Source organism: Mustelus asterias, chromosome 1, assembly GCF_964213995.1.
Source record: "Mustelus asterias chromosome 1, sMusAst1.hap1.1, whole genome shotgun sequence".
Classification (NCBI taxonomy): Eukaryota; Metazoa; Chordata; class Chondrichthyes; order Carcharhiniformes; family Triakidae; genus Mustelus; species Mustelus asterias.
The window spans coordinates 131,647,627-131,668,511 of record NC_135801.1 but is presented as its reverse complement, the minus strand read 5'-3'; the positions used below and the strand labels follow the sequence as shown (position 1 = coordinate 131,668,511).

General features: G+C 43.2%; 1 protein-coding gene across 4 annotated transcripts in view; it reads left to right on the top strand.

The window, feature by feature from the left end:
- LOC144497591 (interleukin-6 receptor subunit beta-like) overlaps nucleotides 1–8,931 on the top strand; it is a 113,092-nt gene extending 104,161 nt beyond the window's left edge. For 2 of the 4 annotated variants that reach the window (XM_078219045.1, XM_078219040.1), the window contains exons 17-19: nucleotides 715–808; nucleotides 5,589–5,670; nucleotides 7,711–8,931. In XM_078219045.1, coding sequence (XP_078075171.1) covers nucleotides 715–808; nucleotides 5,589–5,670; nucleotides 7,711–8,379 — 845 coding nt within the window. In that variant the 3' untranslated portion in view covers nucleotides 8,380–8,931. Of the gene's footprint in view, nucleotides 1–714; nucleotides 809–1,703; nucleotides 2,606–5,588; nucleotides 5,671–7,710 lie in introns of those variants that run through there. The other 2 variants (XM_078219047.1, XM_078219054.1) reach the window with 1 other exon arrangement.
- Nucleotides 8,932–20,885: the final 11,954 nt, after the last annotated feature.

Here is a 20,885-nt window from a genome sequence, read left to right as displayed (position 1 = left end):
CAGTGGCCCTGGGGCCACAATCCGGCTGGTGGGACAAGTCTGTTTTGGAGAGAAAAACAGAAAATGCTGGAAAATCTCAGCAGGTCTGACAGCATCTGTGGGGAGGGGATAGAGCCAACGTTTCAAGTCTAGATGACCCTTCGTCGGAGCTAAGAGCAAAGTGAATAGCAGAGATTTATACTTTGAGGATGGAGGGGGGCTGGAATCTGTACCTCTTTCTGCCATTCACACATTCTGATCACTTAATGGACACTTTTAGCACCTTCTCAGCCTTCTGTATCCTCATTTAAATTCCCTTTGTCCCATCCCCCCCCCCCCCCCCCCCCCCCCCCCCCCATAGTATAAATGTCTGCTGATTCTCTTTGCTCTTAGTTCTGACCAAGGGTCATCCAGACTCGAAACGTTGGCTCTTTTCTCTCCCACAGACGCTGTCAGACCTGCCGAGATTTTCCAGCATTTTCTGTTTTTGTTTCAGATTCCAACATCCGCAGGATTTTACTTTTATCTCTGTTTTAGAGAGTTTGTTTAGAAGGTGATCCTTATCAGAATTTTCTGGTAAAACTTTCAGTTTCTGTAAATGGAACAAAATGGTGGATGCATAATACTAAGGAAGTCTTGTCAAATCTAAGCAGTGATACAAACGTTATGTGTTGATGATTTGTGTCGTGACTAGCATTGCTTCAAAATAATAGCCAACTTATAATTTGATTGCAGAGCCAGAAGATATTACGGTCATTGTGGTGCCTATTCTTGTCTGCTTCCTACTAATAGTAAATGTCTTGATGATCTGTTTCGGCAACAAGCATAAGTAAGTTTGTTTTGATGTTTTCAGATAATAATGGGTAAGTTCTGGTCACCAGCACCCCAGGCACAGAACTCCACATGTGGTGCATATGGTAAAATCATGTGATTGGATTGATTTTCCAATAACAGAGTTGAAGGATGGGAAATTCTGGACATCACCTGCCCACCGTTCCAATACTCATTTCCCGTGTGTGGAGCTCTGTGCTGGCAACACTGAGTATGGAATTTTACACAATGTAAAGTTGATACATATTTTGTGGCTTTGTAGCATATATCACATGATGTTTGAGGATTGACTTGTGACTTAAGAGCATAAGAACTAGGAGCAGGAGTAGGCCAGTTGGCCTCTCAAACTTGCTCCGCCATTCAATAAGATCATGGCTGATCTTTTTGTGGACTCAGCTCCACTTACCCGCCCGCTCACCATAACCCTTCATTCCTTTACTGATGAAAAATCTGTCTATCCTTGTCTTAAAAACATTCAATGAGGTAGCCTCAACTGTTTCACTGGGCAGGGAATTCCACAGATTCACAACCCTTTGTGTGAAGACGTTCTTCCTCAACTCAGTCCTAAATCTGCTCCTCCTTATTTTGCTTCTATCTTATCCCTTCATAATTTTATATGTTTCTATAAGATTCCCCCTCATTTGTCTAAATTCTAATGAAAATAGTCCCAGTCTACTCAATCTCTCCTCATAAGACAACCCTCTCAACTCCGGACTTGAGATGTACAATGAACATGTATAAACATACGAACATACAAATTAGGAGCAGGTATAGGCCACTCATCCCCTTCAGCCTCCTCCACCATTCAGTAAGATCATGGCTCATCTGATTGCAACTTCAACCTCACATTCCTGCTTACCCTTGATAACCTTTTACCCCCAATGTTAATCCAGAATCGATCTAGCTCAGCCTCAGCTCAGCTGTGTGGCCAAATTCCCCTCCAATTCGATTTTCAAGTTTGCTGACGACACCACCGTAGTGGGCCAGACCTCAAACAATGACGAGACAGAATACAGGAATGAGATAGAGAATCTGGTGAACTGGTGCAGCAACAATAATCTCTCCCTCAGTGTCAACAAAACGAAGGAGATTGTCATCGACTTCAGGAAGTGTAAAGGAGAACATGTCTCTGTCTACATCAACGGGGACGAAGTAGAAAGGGTCGAAAGCTTCAAGTTTTTAGGTGTCCAGATCACCAACAACCTGTTCTGGTCCCCCCATGCTGACGCTATAGTTAAGAAAGCCCACCAACGCATCTACTTTCTCAGAAGACTAAGCAAATTTGGCATGTCAGCTACGACTCTCACCAACTTTTACAGATGCACCATAGAAAGCATTCTTTCTGGTTGTGTCACAGCTTGGTATGGATCCTGCTCTGCTCAAGACCGCAAGGAACTACAAAAGGTCGTGAATGTAGCCCAATCCATCACGCAAACCAGCCTCCCATCCATTGACTCTACACTTCCCGTTGCCTCGGAAAAGCAGCCAGCATAATTAAGAACCCCACGCAGTCCGGACATTCTCTCTTCCACCTTCTTCCGTTCGGAAAAAAGATACAAAAGTCTGAGGTCACGTACCAACTGATTCAAGAACAGCTTTCCTGCTGCTGTCAGCCTTTTGAAAGGACCTACCTTGCATTAAGTTGATCTTTCTCTGCACCCTAGCTATGACTGTAACACTACATTCTGCACTCTCTCATTTCCTTCTCTATGAACGGTATGTTTTGTCTGTATAGCGCGCAAGAAACAATACTTTTCACTGTATGTTAATACATGTGACAATAATAAATCAAATCAAAAAATATTCAAAGATTCTGCTTCTGTTGACTTTTGAGAAAGAGAGTTCCAGAGACTCACAACACTGAGAAATAATTTCTTCTCACCTGTCTTAAATGAATGACCCCTTATTTTTAAACAGTGACCTTTGGTTCTGGATTCTCCAACTAGAATCCATTTTCAGCCTATCAGTACCCCTCAGGATCTTAAAGGTTTCAATCAAGTCACCACTTACTCTTCTAAACTCGAGTGAATACAAACCTAACAGCTCCAATCTTTCCTCAGAAGACAATCTTGGCATTAGTCTAATAAACCTTTACTGAATTGCTTCCAATGCATTTAGAGGTGAGGTGAAAGTGACAGCCTTGACATCAAGGCTGCATTCAACCAAATGTGGCATCAAGGAGCTTCAGTGAAACTGGAATCAATGAAGAGCAAACTCTCCGCTGGTTGGAGTCATACCTGGTACATAAGAAGATGGTTGTGGTTGTAAAAGGTCAGTTATCCCAGCTCCAGGGCATCTCTGCAGGAGTCCCTCAGGGTAGTGTCCCAGGCCCAACCATCTTCAGCTTCATCAGTGACCTTCCCTCTGTCATAAAGTCAGAAGTGGGGACATTCGCTGATGATTGCACAATGTTCTGCACCATTCGCGATTCCTCAGATAATGAAGCAGTGCTTGTTCAAATGCAACAAGCTCTGGATAATATCCAGGCTTGGGCTGACAGTTGGCAAGTAACATTTGTGCCACACAAATGCCAGGCAATTACCGTCACCAATAAGAGACACACTAACCACTGCCCCTTGACATTCAGTGGTGCAACCATCACTGGATTCCCCACTGTCAACATCCTTGGGGTTACCATTGACCAGGTATTCAACTGGACTCGCCACATAAACACAGTGGCTACAAGAGTAGGTCAGAGACTAGGAATACTGCGGTGAGTAACTCACCTTCTGACTCCCCAGAGCCTATCCACCATCTACAAGGCACAAGTCAGGAATGTGATGGAAAACTCCCCACTTGCCTGGATGGTGCAGCTCCAACAATACTCAAGAAGCTTGACACCATCCAGGACAAAGCAGCCCACTTGATTGGCACCACTTCTACAAACATTCAGCCCCTCCGCCACTGATGCTTAGTAGCAGCAGTGTGTACTATCTACAAGATGCACTGCAGCAATTCACCAAAGATCCTTAGACAGTACCTTCCAAACCCATGACCACTTCCATCTAGAAGGACAAGGGTAGCAGCTAAATGGGAAGACCACCACCTGCTAGTTCCCCTCCAAACCACTCACCATCCCCTTGGAAATATATCATCGTTGCTTCGCAGTCGCTGGGTCAAGATCCTGCAACTCCCTTCCTAACGGCATTGTGGGTCAACCCACAGAACATGGACTGCAGCGATTTAAGAAGGAAGCTCACCACCACCTTCTCAAGGACAACTAGGGCACTAAATGCTGGCTAGCCAGCGACGCCCCGTCCCACGAATGAATTTTTAAAAATTACGTCTTTCCTTAAATAAGGAGATCAATACTCTACACAGTACTCCAGATGTGGTCTCACTCATGCCCCGTACAACTGAAGCATAACCTCCCTACTTTTGTAATAATTTCCCCTCATAATAAATGATAACTTGCCACTTGTCTGCCAAAGCCTGAATGTTGTCCAGGTTTTGCAGCATCTGGACATGGACTGCTTCAGTATTTGAGGAGATGCAAATTATGATGAACATTGTGAACATCCCCATTTCTGACCTTATGATAGAGGAAATGTCATTGATCAAGCAACTGAAGATGTTTAGGCTTAGACACCACACTGAGGAACCCCTGCAGCAATGTCTTGGGACTGAGATGCTTGACCTCCAACAATCGTAATCATCTTCCTTTGTGCCAGGATTGACTCCAACGAGTTTTCCCTCTGACTTGCTGGGGCTCCTTGGTGCCACATTCAGTGAAATTATGTCAAGGACAGTCCTCTTATCTCATATTCATGAAACCCATTAAAATATTTAAATCCCCTCAAGTAATCGATCTGTTTCAAAATCAAATGAACTTCTGTTGACTAATCACGTCAACGGCAACTAATTCTTTTTATAGTCTCTGAAAACATTTCATCCAGATGTGAACTTAGTCCCTTGCTACGATAAGTAATTTATAGCTTTTGAAACTCAGCATTCACAATGGGCCCAGCTGAAATAATAGCCCTTGGGAAATGAGCAGTGAAGTATATTGAAACTACAGGAACAGATGGCTATTTTCTTTAAGCTACACTAGATGGTTCATCAGTCAATGCACTCCAATATTAGTTGTCTACTTTTTCATTCTAGCTGACAGCTGCAGCCTGGTTTTTTTCTGTTTTTAATGACTGGGGATTTTAAACACTTCAGATCATGACACTTGACCAGATGTTAACCACCCTGCAAGATTCCATATGCCTCCTCCATAAAATTATGGTTCTAACAATTCTGGTTAGGACCTTTGGCACAAAATGGGGTCTGTTTGAACTCAGCATGAATTTCAAATGGCCCTACTAAGTTTGGGTTCTCCGCCTGTGTGATTCATGCCCCTCCCCTTTCGTCTTCCTGGCAAAAAGGATCTGTCAAAAATGGAGGTGGGACCTGTGCACCCAGCTCCTGCCCACCATTTTTAAAAGCCTCACGAGTTGGCCCAACTCCATGACAACCTGGTCCTTTCACAATGTCAATGGAGGCGTTATCTGACTTCTTTAGTATTGATTTTGCGCACTGGAGCTATAGAATTAGCTGATAGTTGTGGGACCTTGTCCCTAAATCTTTTGTTCCACTGAAGTGGTACAATTTGTTTTGAACTTTGCTGACATCCATAGGTTGTGTTTAATAATGTAGTAACGTGTTAATCTGAAGTAAAATCTTTCAGATCTCACACTCTTTCCTGAGGAAACCAATAAGGTGAAAGCTTGTGAAAATGTTCCATTTCCTCTGAATAAGATTATAAATATGATGGTCATCTCTGTCTCTTTTAGGATTAAAAATCACATCTGGCCTGATGTTGCAGATCCAGCAGGCAGCACTTTGGCTGATTGGTTTCATGAGCATCAATACAAGGTATGTTTTTTCTGCCTAATGGTTTGGATTTATAAAAGAGGTTTCAAATTGGTATAGAAACAGATAATGCTGGAAATACTCCGTAGGCCAGACAGCAAGTGAGGAGAGAGAAACAGAGTTAACATGGAAGCCTTTTGTTTATTTTTCAGCTTCTGTGGTATTTTACTTCTTTTTGAACACGGTTTGTATGTCTGTGAAACTTTTTGAAGACTGGTTTGCTTCTTCTAATTTAAATATAATTTATTTTGATTAGAAACTTTGTGGTGTTAAGTACTTTTTGTCTCTCAGTCCTATCACTTAACGGTGTAATTTAAATAATTTGGTAATAAATCAGGTAAACAGATGGACTTTTCTCTAAATTCAATCAATAGCAAAATCCTTCGTAATCTGAGTTTTCTCCATAAATTTTATTTTCTACCTTGAAATGTTTTTAATCCAAAAAGTTGTCTTACTCCTTCAGCAGCTTAGATTCTAATCTTACCTATTTGCACTTTTATTAGATGCTATTTTGTTGTCTATCACAGAAAGGGTGGCACAGTGGTTAGCACTGCTGCCTCACAGCTCCAGGAACCGATGTTCGATTCCCGGCTTGGGTCGCTGTCTGTGTGGAGTCTGCACATTCTCCCCGTGTCTGCGTGGGTTTCATCCGGGTGCTTCGGTTTCCTCCCACAGTCCAAAGATGTGTGGGTTAGGTGCATTGGCCATGCTAACTTGCCCCTTGGTGGGTCCTGGGATGTGTAGATTAGTGGGGTAAGTATGTAGGGTTACGGGGATAGAGCCTAGGTGGGATTGTTGTCGGTGCAGACTCGATGGGCCGAATGACCTCCTTCTGCACTGTAGGGATTCTATGATTTATGATTTCTATGAAATAAAAAAAGTGATTGAATGCTTCAGGCAAATACACGAAAGATGAAATAATGTGTCCTGATTAATAATACTGGTTTTTTAATGCTGCATAGATTCTGCAACCTATGATGCTCTATGAATATCCAGGCAGTTGTGCCTCACTTAGTGATTGCAGAAAGGAAGATGATTAGAATTTAGTGAGCGGAGATGATTTCTCAAGGTTTTTTTGGGGCTGGTAATGCACAGTGCACCCGCTGACTCCACCTTGCTGTGCTCTATAATATGAACAATTGTGTAATTTACTCTGTGCGTGTCTGACAATGTTCTGGAAGTGCCAGGGGCACAACACTGGGTACCAGCAGCCAACAAAGGACTATTGACTGCCATTTTCAAACATAATGTGGAGATGCCGGTGTTGGACTGGGGTGGGCACAGTAAGAAGTCTCAGAACACCAGGTTAAAGTCCAACAGGTTTATTTGGTAGCACAAGCTTTTGGAGTGCTGCCCCTTCATTTCAAGGTGGGAGGAAAAGGGCACAGGTGACCAATTCCTTTTCTTAATGAAAAGGTTGCCTCTCCTTTGGTGCTCATTCCAAATGTGTGACTCTCATACTCTCCAGGTCACATGATTTGTGGCATCCACCTGGTCGTGTCCAGCTTTTAACAGTATTGACTGATATTTCATGATATTCTGGGAATGGCACAAGTTATCATGAAGGTTAACTCCATTTAACATGAAGTTAGAAAATGAGCAACTAGTCTAAATCTTGAGCAGTATGTGACTGACTACTTACTGGGGATGTGTACCTCACTTAGAACCATAAAACCATAGAAAGGTAACAGCACAGAAGGAGGCCATTTGGCCCATCTTGTCCATACCAGCTCAGGGACACTCAGGTGCCCTTTCCAATGATTTATTTTAGTCAGTTAGTGCCGATACAAAGAAGAAAATGATTTATGCCAAAATTAAGTTATGCTGACATCGTTAAGCATTGTGAAGATATTGGCATTGGTTTGAAAAGAGAAAATGATAACTGGCTTACCAAATCATCATCCGTAGACTTGGTGGGGAGGAGGATCGACCATGGTCTCTGGGTGGTGAGTGAAAAGGCAGCTTGGCAGGAGGATAGCAGAACTGGATTTTAGGGAATGTTATCTTACCAGAAGGATTTAACTTTTTCTTTTCTTTTTCAAGATGGATCAAACCCCTAAATTACTGAATCCAGAGAATGATTTCAACACTGACTTCAGCACAGTTGAAGTCTTATGTCTGTCTGAAGAAAGCAACCTACAATTGACAAGGAAAGACAAAGATTCGCTTCTTCACACAGTGGAAGTAGAATGTTCTTTTACCACACCTCCCCCTCAGCAGAGTACTTCAAATGATGAAGAGACCAATTTGTTACAGTCTATGAATACAGTAATGTACACTGTCTTGGAGGAAGGCTACAAGAGCCAAATCCCTGACATCAGCAGGTCATCGTCAAAACAGCCACTGCTTTCAAATACTTCGGAAAAAAGCACCAGCGACTTTGAAACTGAAATAAATACAATTGATGGAGCAGAAGAAAATTGGTGTCCACAAATTATTGAGGAAAATGATGTGTTTCAACCAATAGATAAAAACAATGCATATTTGAAGAACTCCTTAAATGTGACGGAGTTGCAATTTGCACCATGTCCAGATAACTCAAATGATCCTGTGTTTGATAGTTGCTCTAAAGTGGACAAAAAAGTACAAGAAGATACTGGAACTGTGGATCCGAACCTGCAGAGTCCTCAGCAAGATAATCAACCAACTAACCAAATGCAAACTTACATTACGGTGGAATTACTGGGATTTATGCTGAACAATGAAATGTAACTGCTGTAGACAGCAAGTCTTTCACATCAGAAATCTCATGTTTTCAGAATTAAAAACAAATATAATGTGCAGCAGGTCTGTTGGGATATGAAAAGGGCAAAATATGTTAATATTTCTGAAGCTCTGACAGAATATTAATTTTTTTTGTCTCTTTTGGGTTCATGTCCATTATTTTTATAATTTTATCTCAGAATTTGTTTTTTTTTAAACTGATTGTTTTAGATTTGAGCCATATCTGCTCTTGTAATACTAGGCAGAATCATTATAAAAGAATAATTCACATAACAGGCTCAAATTACTGCCCAACGCCCTACCCACGCAACAAAATTTGAGTCATATTATTGTTCCTGCCTCCAAAAGTTAATGTAAAATGAAGGAGCGGGCTAAAGGACAAATACTAGGGAACAATGCAAGCAAGAAATCAAAGTCTAAAATATGTATTTGTGTACAAATCCTTAATGTTTACAGTACATTCTCTTGTCTATTGCTTGAACAGAAACTACACCAGTGCTGCACAGTGCAACTTCATAGAGTCATTGAGTTTAACAACACAAAAAGAAAAGAGGCCCTTCGGTCGATCAGGTCTGCGCTAGCCATCAAGCACCTGTCTATTCTAATCCCATTTTCCAGAACTTGGTCCATAGCCTTGCATGCTATGGCATTCCAAGTGCTCATCTAAATGCTTCTCAAATATTGTGAGGGTTCCTGCCTTGACCAGCCTTTCAGGCAGTGAATTTCAGATTCTCACCACCCTCTGGGTGAAAAAGCTTCTCCTCAAATCCCCTCTAAATCTCCTGCCCCTTACCTTAAATCTATGCCCCCTGGTTATTGACCCCTCTAATAAGGGGAAAAGTTCCTTCCTATCTATGTCCCTCATAATTTTGTACACCTCAATCAGGCCCCCCCTCAGCTTTTCCTGCTCTAAGTAAAACAACCCCAGCCTAACTAGCCTCTCTTCATAGCTGAAATGCTCCAGCCCAGGCAACATCCTGGTGAATCTCCTCTGCACCATCTCTCATGCAATCACACCCTTCCTATAGAAGACCAGAACGCCACACATTATTCCCAACAGTGTCAATATCTATTGTAGTAGCACGACACATTGATGAAGATAGTGATGTGGGAATTTATTGGAACTAAATATATGAAACTATTTTCTCATCCAGTACTGGATGCTATTTATATATGATGTAGAGATGCCGGCGTTGGACTGGGGTAAACACAGTAAGAAGTTTAACAACGCCAGGTTAAAGTCCAACAGGTTTATTTGGTCTTGGCTTTTGCTACCAAATAAACCTGTTGGACTTTAACCTGGTGTTGTTAAACTTCTTACTGTGCTATTTATATAAGCAGTCAGATAATTTAGCAACAGTGGCGGAGTAGAGAAGTGGTGAGATAGAACAGGGTACTGTCAGCGTATATATGAAAATTAATGCTATGCCTTTGGGGATAACAAGGGCTAGCATGCAGACGAGATATTGTAGGAGGCCAAGGATGGAAACAGAGGGTAAAGGTGCAGGAGCAGGAAGGAGAAGACATTGCAAGTGGGGGTGGAGGATTTGCCTTAACTTTTCAAGCTTCTGTAGATATTGTTGGGGGGTGGTGTCAGAGGATTGGAGAGTGGCAAATGTGACTCCTTATTCAAGAAAGGGAGTAAGGGCAGTCCCAGTAACTACAGGTCAGTTAGTCTGACATCAGTGGTGAGTAAGATTTTGGAATCGTTAGTCAGGGTAAAAATATCAACAGGGACTTCAAGAGGTTTGAGTTATTTGGGTAAAAATATCAACAGGGACTTCAAGAGGTTTGAGTTATTTAAGGAGAGCCAGCATTGATTTATAAAAGACAGATTGTGCGTGACTAATTAAATTCTTTGATGAAGTAATTAAGGGAATACAATGGATATATGGATTTTAAGAAAGGGTTTGACTAAGTGCCACATAAAAGGTTGGTTAATAAAATTGAGGCTTATGAAATAGGAGGGCCAGTGAGTAATTGGATACAAATTTGACTTAAGAGTAGAAGTTAGTGAGTTATAGTAGATTGTTGTTTTTCACACTGGATTGTGGTAGACAGTGATGTTTCCCAAGGGTCAATGCTGGGACCACTGCTTTTCTTGCTATGTATATATGACTTGGATCTTGGAATATGGAGTAAAATTTCCAAATTTGCCTACGATCACAAACTTGTAGGAGTGGTAAACAATGAGCATGACATGAATTGTCTGCAACAGGACATAAATAGGTTAGCAGAATGGGCAGACAAGTGGCAGATGGAATTTAATACAGAGAAGTGTGAGGTAGTGCACCTTTGAAGTTGACAGGGTGTATTGAGAAAATGGTTAGCAAAGCATATGGGATCTTGGGTTTCATTTATTAGAAACATGGAGTACAAAAACAGAGAAATTATGCTGACACTGCTTAAAGATCTGGGAGAGTATAGTGTCCAGTTCTGGTCACCACAGGTTCGGAAAGACATGAAAGTCCTTGAGAGAGTGCAGTGGAAATGTACCAGATTGATTCCAGGGATGATGTATTTTAGCTACAAGGTTAGATTGGAGAAGCTGGTGTTGTCCTCCTTGGAGTAAAGAGAATTTGATGGAGACTACAAGAATTTGACAGGCTGAGACAGGTAGGCAAAGAAAAACTCTTCCCATGGCTGATGCAGAAAATCCAGGAACACAGATTTAAGATTTTGGACAAGAGGTGCAGGGGGAATTACAGTGAGTGGTAATGACCCTGGAACTTGCTGCCATAACGGTGATTAATGCCAAAACAACCAACGTTTTAAAAAGAAAATTGGATGTTGCAAGAGGAGGGTGTTATCAGAGGAACACAAGAAATAGATGCAGGAGTGGGCCATTCGGCCCCTCGAGCCTGCTCTGTTATTCAATTGGATCACGGTTGATCTTTTACCACAATGCCATTTTCCTGCATTTTCCCCATGACCCTTGATGTCTCTAATATCCAGAAATCTGTTGATCTCTGCCTTGACCATACTCAGTGACTCAGTATCCACTGCCCATTGGGTTAGAGGATTCCAGAGATTCATCACCCTCTGAATGAAGAAATTCCGCCTCATCTCAGTCCTAAATAGTCTACCCTTTATTCTGAGACTGTGTTCTCTTGAAATCTCCTTGCATCCTCCTCACAACTCATCCCCACCTAGTCCCGTGCCATCATGAAATTTAGAAGTATTACATTTGGTCCCCGCATCCAAATCATTGATACAGACTGTGAATAGCTGGGACTCAAGCACTTGATCCACTAGGAACAGTCTGCCATCCTGAGAGTGACCTGTTTAATCATGCTCTCTGTTTTCTGTCTGTGAACCAATTCTCAATCCATGCCAGTATACCCATGCCAATTCCATGTGTTCTAATTTTTTGTATTAACCTCTTGTGTGGGACCTTATCCAAAGACTTGAAAATACAAATATACCGAATGCACTGGTTTGCCCTTATCTATCCTGTTTGGTTCCTCTTCAAAAAACTCTATAACAGGTTTGTCAAACATGACTTCCTTTTCATAATTTCATATTGACTCTGCTCAATTCTGCCATTATTTTCCACTTTCCAAAGGAATTAACAGCCAGTTAATTTACATTCAAAACATTATGCTGTGTTATGTTATTCAAATATTATGTGCTTATGTCATAGGAACCACATTTGAATGGGGCTTATTGACTGAAACAGACAGACGCTTTGAAAAACCTATGGGCTTCTTTCAAAATGAAGCTAGACAGGTCAATGGTGCTATCAGGGCCGGAAGGTCACCAAGCTCATTTTGAAGGCAGTGTGAAGCAACGTCAATGCCTCTGTTTCTTTATACTTTAATTGAAGTGTAACACAGGAAACACGCAGATTATTTAATATTGTCTCATATTAATATAAAAATGGATATGTTGGCTGGGATTCTCCGACTTCATCTATAGCTGGGATTCTCCAGTCCCGCTGCTGTGAATGGAGAATTGGCTGAACGCCAAATTCTCCATTCTCGCTGGCAGCGGTGGCGTGGTGTAAGATATTGGAGAATTCCAGCTATTGAATCATAGAAAGGGATGGGCCATAAATGCTGTCCTAGCCAGCGGTGCTCCAATCTCATTAAAAAATGAATGACATAAGAACCTACTGGCTCTTTGACATCACCCAGAGAGTACTGACGCTGCACAGATCAGAATGATTTTGGATTTGATCACTGAATTATCTGATCTCTGACAGGGTGGTGGTATTGTACTCACCATATCCTTGGAAACATTGATCAGGGTTTGTATTTCTGATGCTATCCTCTGAACCCTGCTAGAGGATGGAACATGTGCCTATGTGGCCTAGATCAAGTTCATGCTGCAATGTCCCTATTCTTGAATGGCCTGCTACTGCTTCTTAGCCCTACGGAATTGAGGAATAGAAAGGAAAAAACATATTCTCCCTCAGTGAAAACTAAATGTCACAACAGCGGGAATAATAGAGTGATCAGCACCGGTCTCTCAGGCGCGCTCTGCACCATAATCCTCCCACAATCAGTTTTGCGCCAGTATTAGGGGGTTCAGGCCTAATCATGCGAATGAGCCTAGCTTCAGAGCGCTCAGGCACTGTTTCGCAAGGGTGCCCTGATTGCACAGTGCACTGGGAGACTGCCTCCCTCTCCCTATGGACATCGGGATTCCCCCCCACCCCCTCACCCAAGCCCCCTCATTGGTGGCAGCATGCCCCTGCCTGACTCCCAAAATGCGCCCCATCAGGACTCCCGACATGCCCCCCTCATCATGACTCCTGATCTGGTCCACCCTTGCAAGATGCCCCCTGCATAGCCCTCCCCTGCAAAGTCCCCCCAGCATAACCCCCCACACAGGCTCCACTCCCTTGACACTGCCCCAGCACACTGGTGGTGCAAAACTGGCACTGCCAACATGTCCATTGGGCACCGCCGGGGGTGAAATGCCAGGGTATATGGTGGGCATCTCCAAGTGAGCACTGGGTGATGGGTGACATCCAGCCATGCCCCCGACCACCTGGGTGTTCAATGGCCTCTGTGCCCCTTGTTGTGGCCATTGTGCTAGGTCTCCGCTAGTGAAGATCAGTAGTGATTCAAGCTGTTCTTGCACCGTGCTCAAATGCCGGGGAATTCCGGGCGGTGGGATTCGAATGGGTTATGCCGATTTAAATATGCTAATTGGCCTTGTGCTCTTTTTGGGCGTGATCTGGTTCATGCCATTAGGAAAGGGCCAGGAGAATCGTAAACTGTTTGGCATCAGGCGCGAAACCAATTTTTAGGCCCAAACGCTATTCTCCAGGATGGGCACGATCTGCGCCAGGCATAGCGAGGTCAGAGATTTGTCCCCTACGTTTATGTAGTACCATTCATAACTTCAGGAGATCCAAAAGCATTTCACTGCCAATGAATACTCATTTCAGATGTTGTACTGTAGTAAGATGTGGCAGCCAATTTACACACAGCAAGGTCCCACAAACAGCAATGAATTAGATGACCAGTTAAATAGTTACAGTGATGTTGGTGAAAGGAGAAACATTGGGCAGGACACCAGGACAAACCTTTTGATCATCTTCAAATGGAGCCAGAGTGTTTGTTTCATCTGCCTGCTAGGGCAGGCAAGGTTTCAGTCTGAAGGATGGCACCTCTGATGATGCAGCACTCCCTCAGTTAGTTGTTGAAATGTCAGCGTGGATTCTGTTCTCAACTCCTGGTGTAGGGTTTAAACCCATCAATTTCTGACTTGGAGGTAATATTTCTATCACTGAACCAAGCTGGTCAAGATACAGTTTTGACCCAGTATTTCTCACCTTAATTTCATTGCAAAGCAACAAATGGAGGCATGAGAATTTGTCACCAAAAGGCTGAATTGTGAATTTATTTGTCAAATTAAAACAATGTAATGATGACGAAGTGACCGTTATTCTTGAGTTTGAAACAACTGATAGAAATTTATGTTCACTATTGGTGGGCAGAAAACTGGGGGGAATGGATTGGCCTCTTATCATACACCTTGTCTGACTGTAGATGGGGGAGAAAGAGCATTAAAAATGTCCCATTTATAGCTTGGAGAAAAGGAAAGTATGTTATGTATTGAAATATAAAGATTGTATTAGATGAGGTAAAGAAATATTGAACAGATCTTAATCATAGTTTAGAAGAGTAATGAGTGTTTTCAATAGGTGCAAAAAACAGGTTTGATATTTGTTTAGAGCTAAACTTGCTGTTCTCTCTTGGGAAAGCATTAATCTTACATATACCTCTTTCTTGAGGCTAAAAGGAGAAAAATTCAACACAGTATTATTGTTCTTGCCAGCCTTGTTTGCTATAATGTACGCAGGTGTATTTCATGAGGATAGTATCTGGCCTGGGTATACCTTCCTTGCTGTAATAGAGAAGACACTCAATGTTCAGTTTATAAGAATGACCATTCAGGTAGGATTTTGAGAGCTGTTGGTATCCATGGGACCATACTATATCTGTTTTATAACCTTATTTGTTTATTGTATATCTTTTATGATATCAATTTTAATTCTTATAGAACTGATGGTAAAATTGTTTTAAAGAACATGAATAAATTACAGAATTTATATTGTCGTTTTTTGACATTGCTTACTCAAATCCATACCTCCAGATACTACAGACTGAATATTACGCTCCCAAAACTGGAGCGATTTCCATTGGGTATGAAGATGCCAGGCAGCATTTCATTCTGGATTTGAATAACATCCCATGCGCATGGGGGTCAAATGCTTGCATGATGTAAATAATAATTAATGTCATTAGCGAGTCAGAATCATACCTTTTGGATAGCTGTTTTTTGCATGGATCAGTTTGTTGAAGCAGGTTTCAAAGCTGCAGATCAGTTTAGCAGTTAGTTTGTCAATGTCTGCCGGAAGTGCTTATTTGAATGAACAGATTATCTATTCTGATATCATTTGATGTATCACTCTGTGACATGTTTGCAGGGCAGATATCCGTAGGGTGGGAACTCAATGCCTGTCGCTTTGAAGGTGGCAGTCAGGTTCAACTTCTTCACAACAGGCTCCTTCCAGGCAACCTGTGGAGACCACAGAGACATCACACAACCTGCTGTGCAATACTGCAGAAAGGTCTTCATTGATGCAATGTGCTGAATGGCAGGGAATTACATCTCCTTCACACGCGGTGTCCAAAGAGCTCAAGGATTAACAGTGATTGCAGGTTTCCCCAGGGAGCCATTGACGATTCACTGTGCCATAAAGGCCCCTGCAGGACAGCCCTGTTCCTTCATCAACAGGAAGGGCTTCCACGTGCTGAATGTCCAGCTGTTCTGTGATCATCATTGGTGGATCATATAGGCGTGCACTTGGTACCCGGACAGCAACCACAACTCCTTTATCCTTCAGAACTCTCAGGTACCTGATCCCTTCCGTGGCCCTGATTCCCTGGATCGATGGCTCATAAGTGACAGGGAGTATCCATCAAAGAGATGGCTATTGATGCCTTAAAAGGTGCCCAGAACTGAAGCATAGAAATCATAGAAACCCTACAGTGCAGAAGGAGGCCATTCGGCCCATCGAGTCTGCACCGACCACAATCCCACCCAGGCCCTACCCCCACATATTTTACCCGCTAATCCCTCTAACCTACACATCCCAGGACTCTAAGGGGCAATTTTTAACCTGGCCAATCAACCTAACCCGCACATCTTTGGACTGTGGGAGGAAACCGGAGCACCTGGAGAAAACCCACGCAGACACGAGGAGAATGTGCAAACTCCACACAGACAGTGACCCGAGCCAGGAACCGAACCCGGGACCCTGGAGCTGTGAAGCAGCAGTGCTAACCACTGTGCTACCGTGCCGCCCAAAGGAGGCCTAATGAAAGTTACAGCAGCACGAGGGCCATAGTGGAGCAGTGTATCAGGAACATTCCAAAGATCGGCCTGGAAGTTAAAAGGTCACCGACTTTACTGGGTTTCAGGCTTAACTTTGGCCCCCCACAGAAACTGGATCTATAGAGTGGCCCTAAAATGTCCTTAGGGGTACAGCTGCCATGGTGGGAATTGAATCCACATCCCCAGTGAATTAGCAAAGGCATTATAAGTCTAGGGATATAATTCTGTCGGCAAAATTATAATTTTTTGTTTAAGTGGATTGAAAATATACAAAATAATTTAAAATCCATTAAAAACCCTACTAGCAGTTTTCAGATTCTACAGATAATGAAAGTTAAATTGAAATTGAAAAAGACTGGCCTACAAAGACTGAAAAAACAAATAAAAAAAAAACAAAGGAGCAGAATGAGATATTAAGAAAGGGCTTAAGGGAAGTATAAGGAAAACTTTTCAAAAGATATCAGAGAAACTGTGAAGTATTTTACATCATATCAGTAGAGATAGGATTGTTAAATGTGAGGTCAGTTAAGAAGCTGAGGATTGCCAAGGTACAGATGATTAAGTATGGCAGAACTATTTAAAGTTGTGTTGCGCTCTACAATTTCCACCAGCTACCTGCCCTGGATTTTCTGCTCCTTGCTGGTGGGTTTGAAGACGGGGAGCTCACAAAATTCCAGACATGTCTGACCCATCACTGTTCTGACTGCTGCTGATTGATCTCCCATTTTATGAGTGACTGTGGGGGGTGTTTGGTCCCACCCCCACCTCCCCAGTGTCTAATCCTGCGCTGTGGCTATTTGCCTAAGGCAGTGAGAGACCTATGCTGAGCAGTCTGACAGCTTTTACTGGGCAAGAGGGATAGGGACTTCCTTAGTGACTCCCCTGTGCCCAATGTAGGCAGTTACCAGCAGCCCCCAACAAGGTCATTCCCCCCCCCCCCCCCCCCCCCCTCCATAGCCCCATCTATACTCCTTATACACCTATGACTGTGTGGCCAAATTCCCCTCCAACTCGATTTTCAAGTTTGCTGATGACACCACTGTAATGGGTCGGATCTCAAAATATTGATAAAACAGAGTACAGGAATGAGATAGAGAATCTGGTGAACTGGTGCTGCGATAATAATCTCTCCCTCAATGTCAACAAAACAAAGGAAATTGTTGTCAACTTCAGGAAGCGTAAAGAAGAACTCTCAGGTACCTGATCCCTTCCGTGGCCCTGAGTCCCTGAATGGATGGATGGCTCAATGGGGACGAAGTAGAAAGGGTCGAGAGCTTCAGGTTTTCAGGTGTCCCAGATCACCAACAACGTGTCCTGGTCCCCCCATGCCGACGCTATAGTTAAGAAAGCCCACCAATGCCTCTACTTTCTCAGAAGACTGAGGAAATTTGGCATGTCAGCGACGACTCTCACCAACTTTTACAGATGCACCATAAAAAGCATTCTTTCTGGTTGTATCACAACTTGGTATGGCTCCTGCTCTGCCCAAGACCGCAACAAACTACGAAAGGTCATGAATGTAGCCCAATCCATCACGCAAACCAGCCTCCCATCCATTGACTCTGTCTACACTTCCCACTGTCTCGGTAAGGCAGCCAGCATTATTAAGGACCCCTTGCACTCCGGACATTCTCTCTTCCACCTTCTTCCATCGGGAAAAAGATACTAAAGTCTGAGGTCACGTACCTACTGACTCAAGAACAGCTTCTTCCCTGCTGCCATCAGACTTTTGAATGGACCTACCTCACATTAAGTTGATCTTTCTCTCCACCCTAGCTATGACTGTAACACTACATTCTGCACTCTCTCGTTTCCTTCTCTATGAATGATATATGCTTTGTCTGTATAGTGTGCAAGAAACGATACTCTTCACTGTATACTAATACATATGACAATAATAAATTAAAAATCAAAACACTCCCCCTTGACCTCTCAAACCTGGCCCCCCAATACTCCTCACCCTCATTGATGGAGCCTGCCAGTCAGGGCCCACTGTTGTCTGTGAAACACTCTATACAGACACTTCGACCAGTTCATCACTCAAAACAGTTTACCCAGGTGCCCTTACTTCACAAGACAGATAAAGGATTTAGCTTTATCACAAACACTCACAGGTTAAAGAAACACTTCTTACACAATAAGTTAACTTTTCCCCAGAACTAGGTTAATTGCCTGAGAGGCAGATATTACTTGGTCTGGTGAATTTGGTTGGGCTGTTGGATTCAATTCACTGAACGCACATCGACAGATGAACTCAAGGTCTTCTTGACATGAACTCGCATGTCCTCTTAAATCGTCAGAGGTCACAGTAGGATGGTGGAGCCTTTGCTGTGATTTGTCTTAGGATGGCTGTTTTTATTTCCCCCACTTCCCCCACCAAGCCCTTCTGGCATGTTGGTGGGCCTGGAGTCCTTGCTTGCCCCTTTGATTGGCCTCCTATCTGCTGGATGGCCACTGGCAGTCCGGTGCTTGATTGAACAAGCTGAGATGGCGGGGGCAGGGGTGAGTAAGCACTTTTCCCCAGATGGAAGCAGAGGATTCACCTTGAGGCCGTCAGCTCCCTTCCAAATGTTAAATGGCTGTAGGGCTGCTTGTTCTTTTCTGGTTGGCCTCCCGACTGACCTTTTCAGACGGTCGGGGGGGAAGAGGTTGAATACAGCACCCAATAAAATCCAGACCCACGTGGCTAATTGGGAAGCCAGATGTGGCTAATTATACTTATAATTAGTAAGGAAGCAATGGGTAGAGTTTAACAGCTGGCTGGTATTCCCTTGCTGCCATTTGAAGGGTGGTTGGAGAACACATCTATGCCACTGGTGGCTGCCATTTTGGTCCTTTGCCCTTCAAGCGGAAGTCCAACCTCAGAGACTTTCCAGCTAGTCTGATTGGCCAGCAGCTCTGTTGTCCCAGCAGTGCCACCTGGAGTAGAATCTAATCCTGGAGCCACGATAGGGTAAATAAGTACTAGAGGTGTTTCAGTGAAAATGGGAGGTGAGGCCCAGAGGCAGGGTGAGAGAGGAGTTTGAGGGTTTCTGATAGAGTGCCTGAAGGGGAGAGGGAGAGAGAGAGAGCACCAGGGGTGGGGTGAGTTAGGGTAGGCGATGCAGACCACAGGCCACCTGATGTGGAAAAGGGGCTAATAAGGAAAGTGTCACGCCCTCTAGGCCGAGTCTAAGCAGGGTGATCTGCTGGGCTTCCCCACATCCCTGCCTCCCCTGGTCCCTGATCTCCTCTTGTCAGCCTCAAAATTGAGGGTGGGCTGGGAAGCAGGCCTTAAGTGGACCATTAATTGGCCATTAAAAAACCTCAATTTGGGCGAGAGTGGGCAGGCTTCTGACATCATGCCACCATGGATGCATTTTTTGATGTGTGGCTATGATTTCAGCATATGGGCCCGACAATGATGTGCAAATATATTCCAATGAGATACTGGCATTAAATGGTGGAAACATGGCCAGCCACTGACGAGGGGAGGGGCGATCGCTTCCTGTTTTCATGTCAACATGAAATGCGACTTTGACCTTCTTGCAATATTTTCTGCTCTCACCACCAAACCTGCCCGATGCAAGCGGGAGCAGAAAATTTCAGTCATATTGTCCAAGTCTTTTGGATCAATGTGAAAGTTTTACATCCCTGGTTACTGAGCGGTGTTAGATGTTTGTAGGTAAATATGTACATGTAAGACCATAAGACCATAAGACATAGGAGCAGAATTAGGCCACTCGGCCCATCGAGTCTGCCCCGCCATTCAATCACGGCTGATTTTTTTTTTCTCATCCCCATTCTCCTGCCTTTTCCCCATAACCCCTGATCCCCTTATTAATCAAGAACCTATCTATCTCTGTCTTAAAAACACTCAATGACCTGGCCTCCACAGCCTTCTGCGGCAAAGAGTTCCACTGATTCACCACTCTCTGGCTGAAGAAATTCCTCCTCATCTCTGTTTTAAAGAATCGTACCTTTAGCCTGAGGTTGTGCCCTCTGGTTCTAGTTTTTCATACTAGTGGAAAATCCTCTCCACGTCCACTCTATCCAGGCCTCGCAGTATCCTCTAAGGTTCAGTAAGATCCCTCCTCATCCTTCTAAACTCCGAGTACAGACCCAGAGTCCTCAACCGTTCCTCGTATGACAAATCAATTTGAAGTATATCTATTTGTTTTGTGAAACTACACAAGGTGTTTTCTACTAAAATTGGAACCTGCTAACTAAAATAATGTAGCCATTGTCACACTAGTTAGCAGTTCCTATTGGATAAATCCTATTGATTTCAAAAATTACGGACATTGATCTATACTAAAAAGAATGATATCAGGTTGGGTGTGAACCCTGGGTTAATTGAGAATGTAGCGAAGAATATTATGATGGATAAATATTTTATTCAGATAAGAAAGCACAGAGCAGGATATATGGATTTTTTTTCAGTATTGTTGAAGTGAGTAGTGGTATCTCACAGGGTTCAGTTCAGGGACATGGGGTAATACATGAATCATTTGAGTATTGAGTTCAACAGAGAGCATTGAAATTTGACATTGAAGACACTGCCACTGATTTCCCAGTGAAATAAACATCTTCATGAAGCAGACTTGCAATGACTTCGGGACTTCATCCTTTTGCCTTTACAGCTCTAATAATTCATAGTA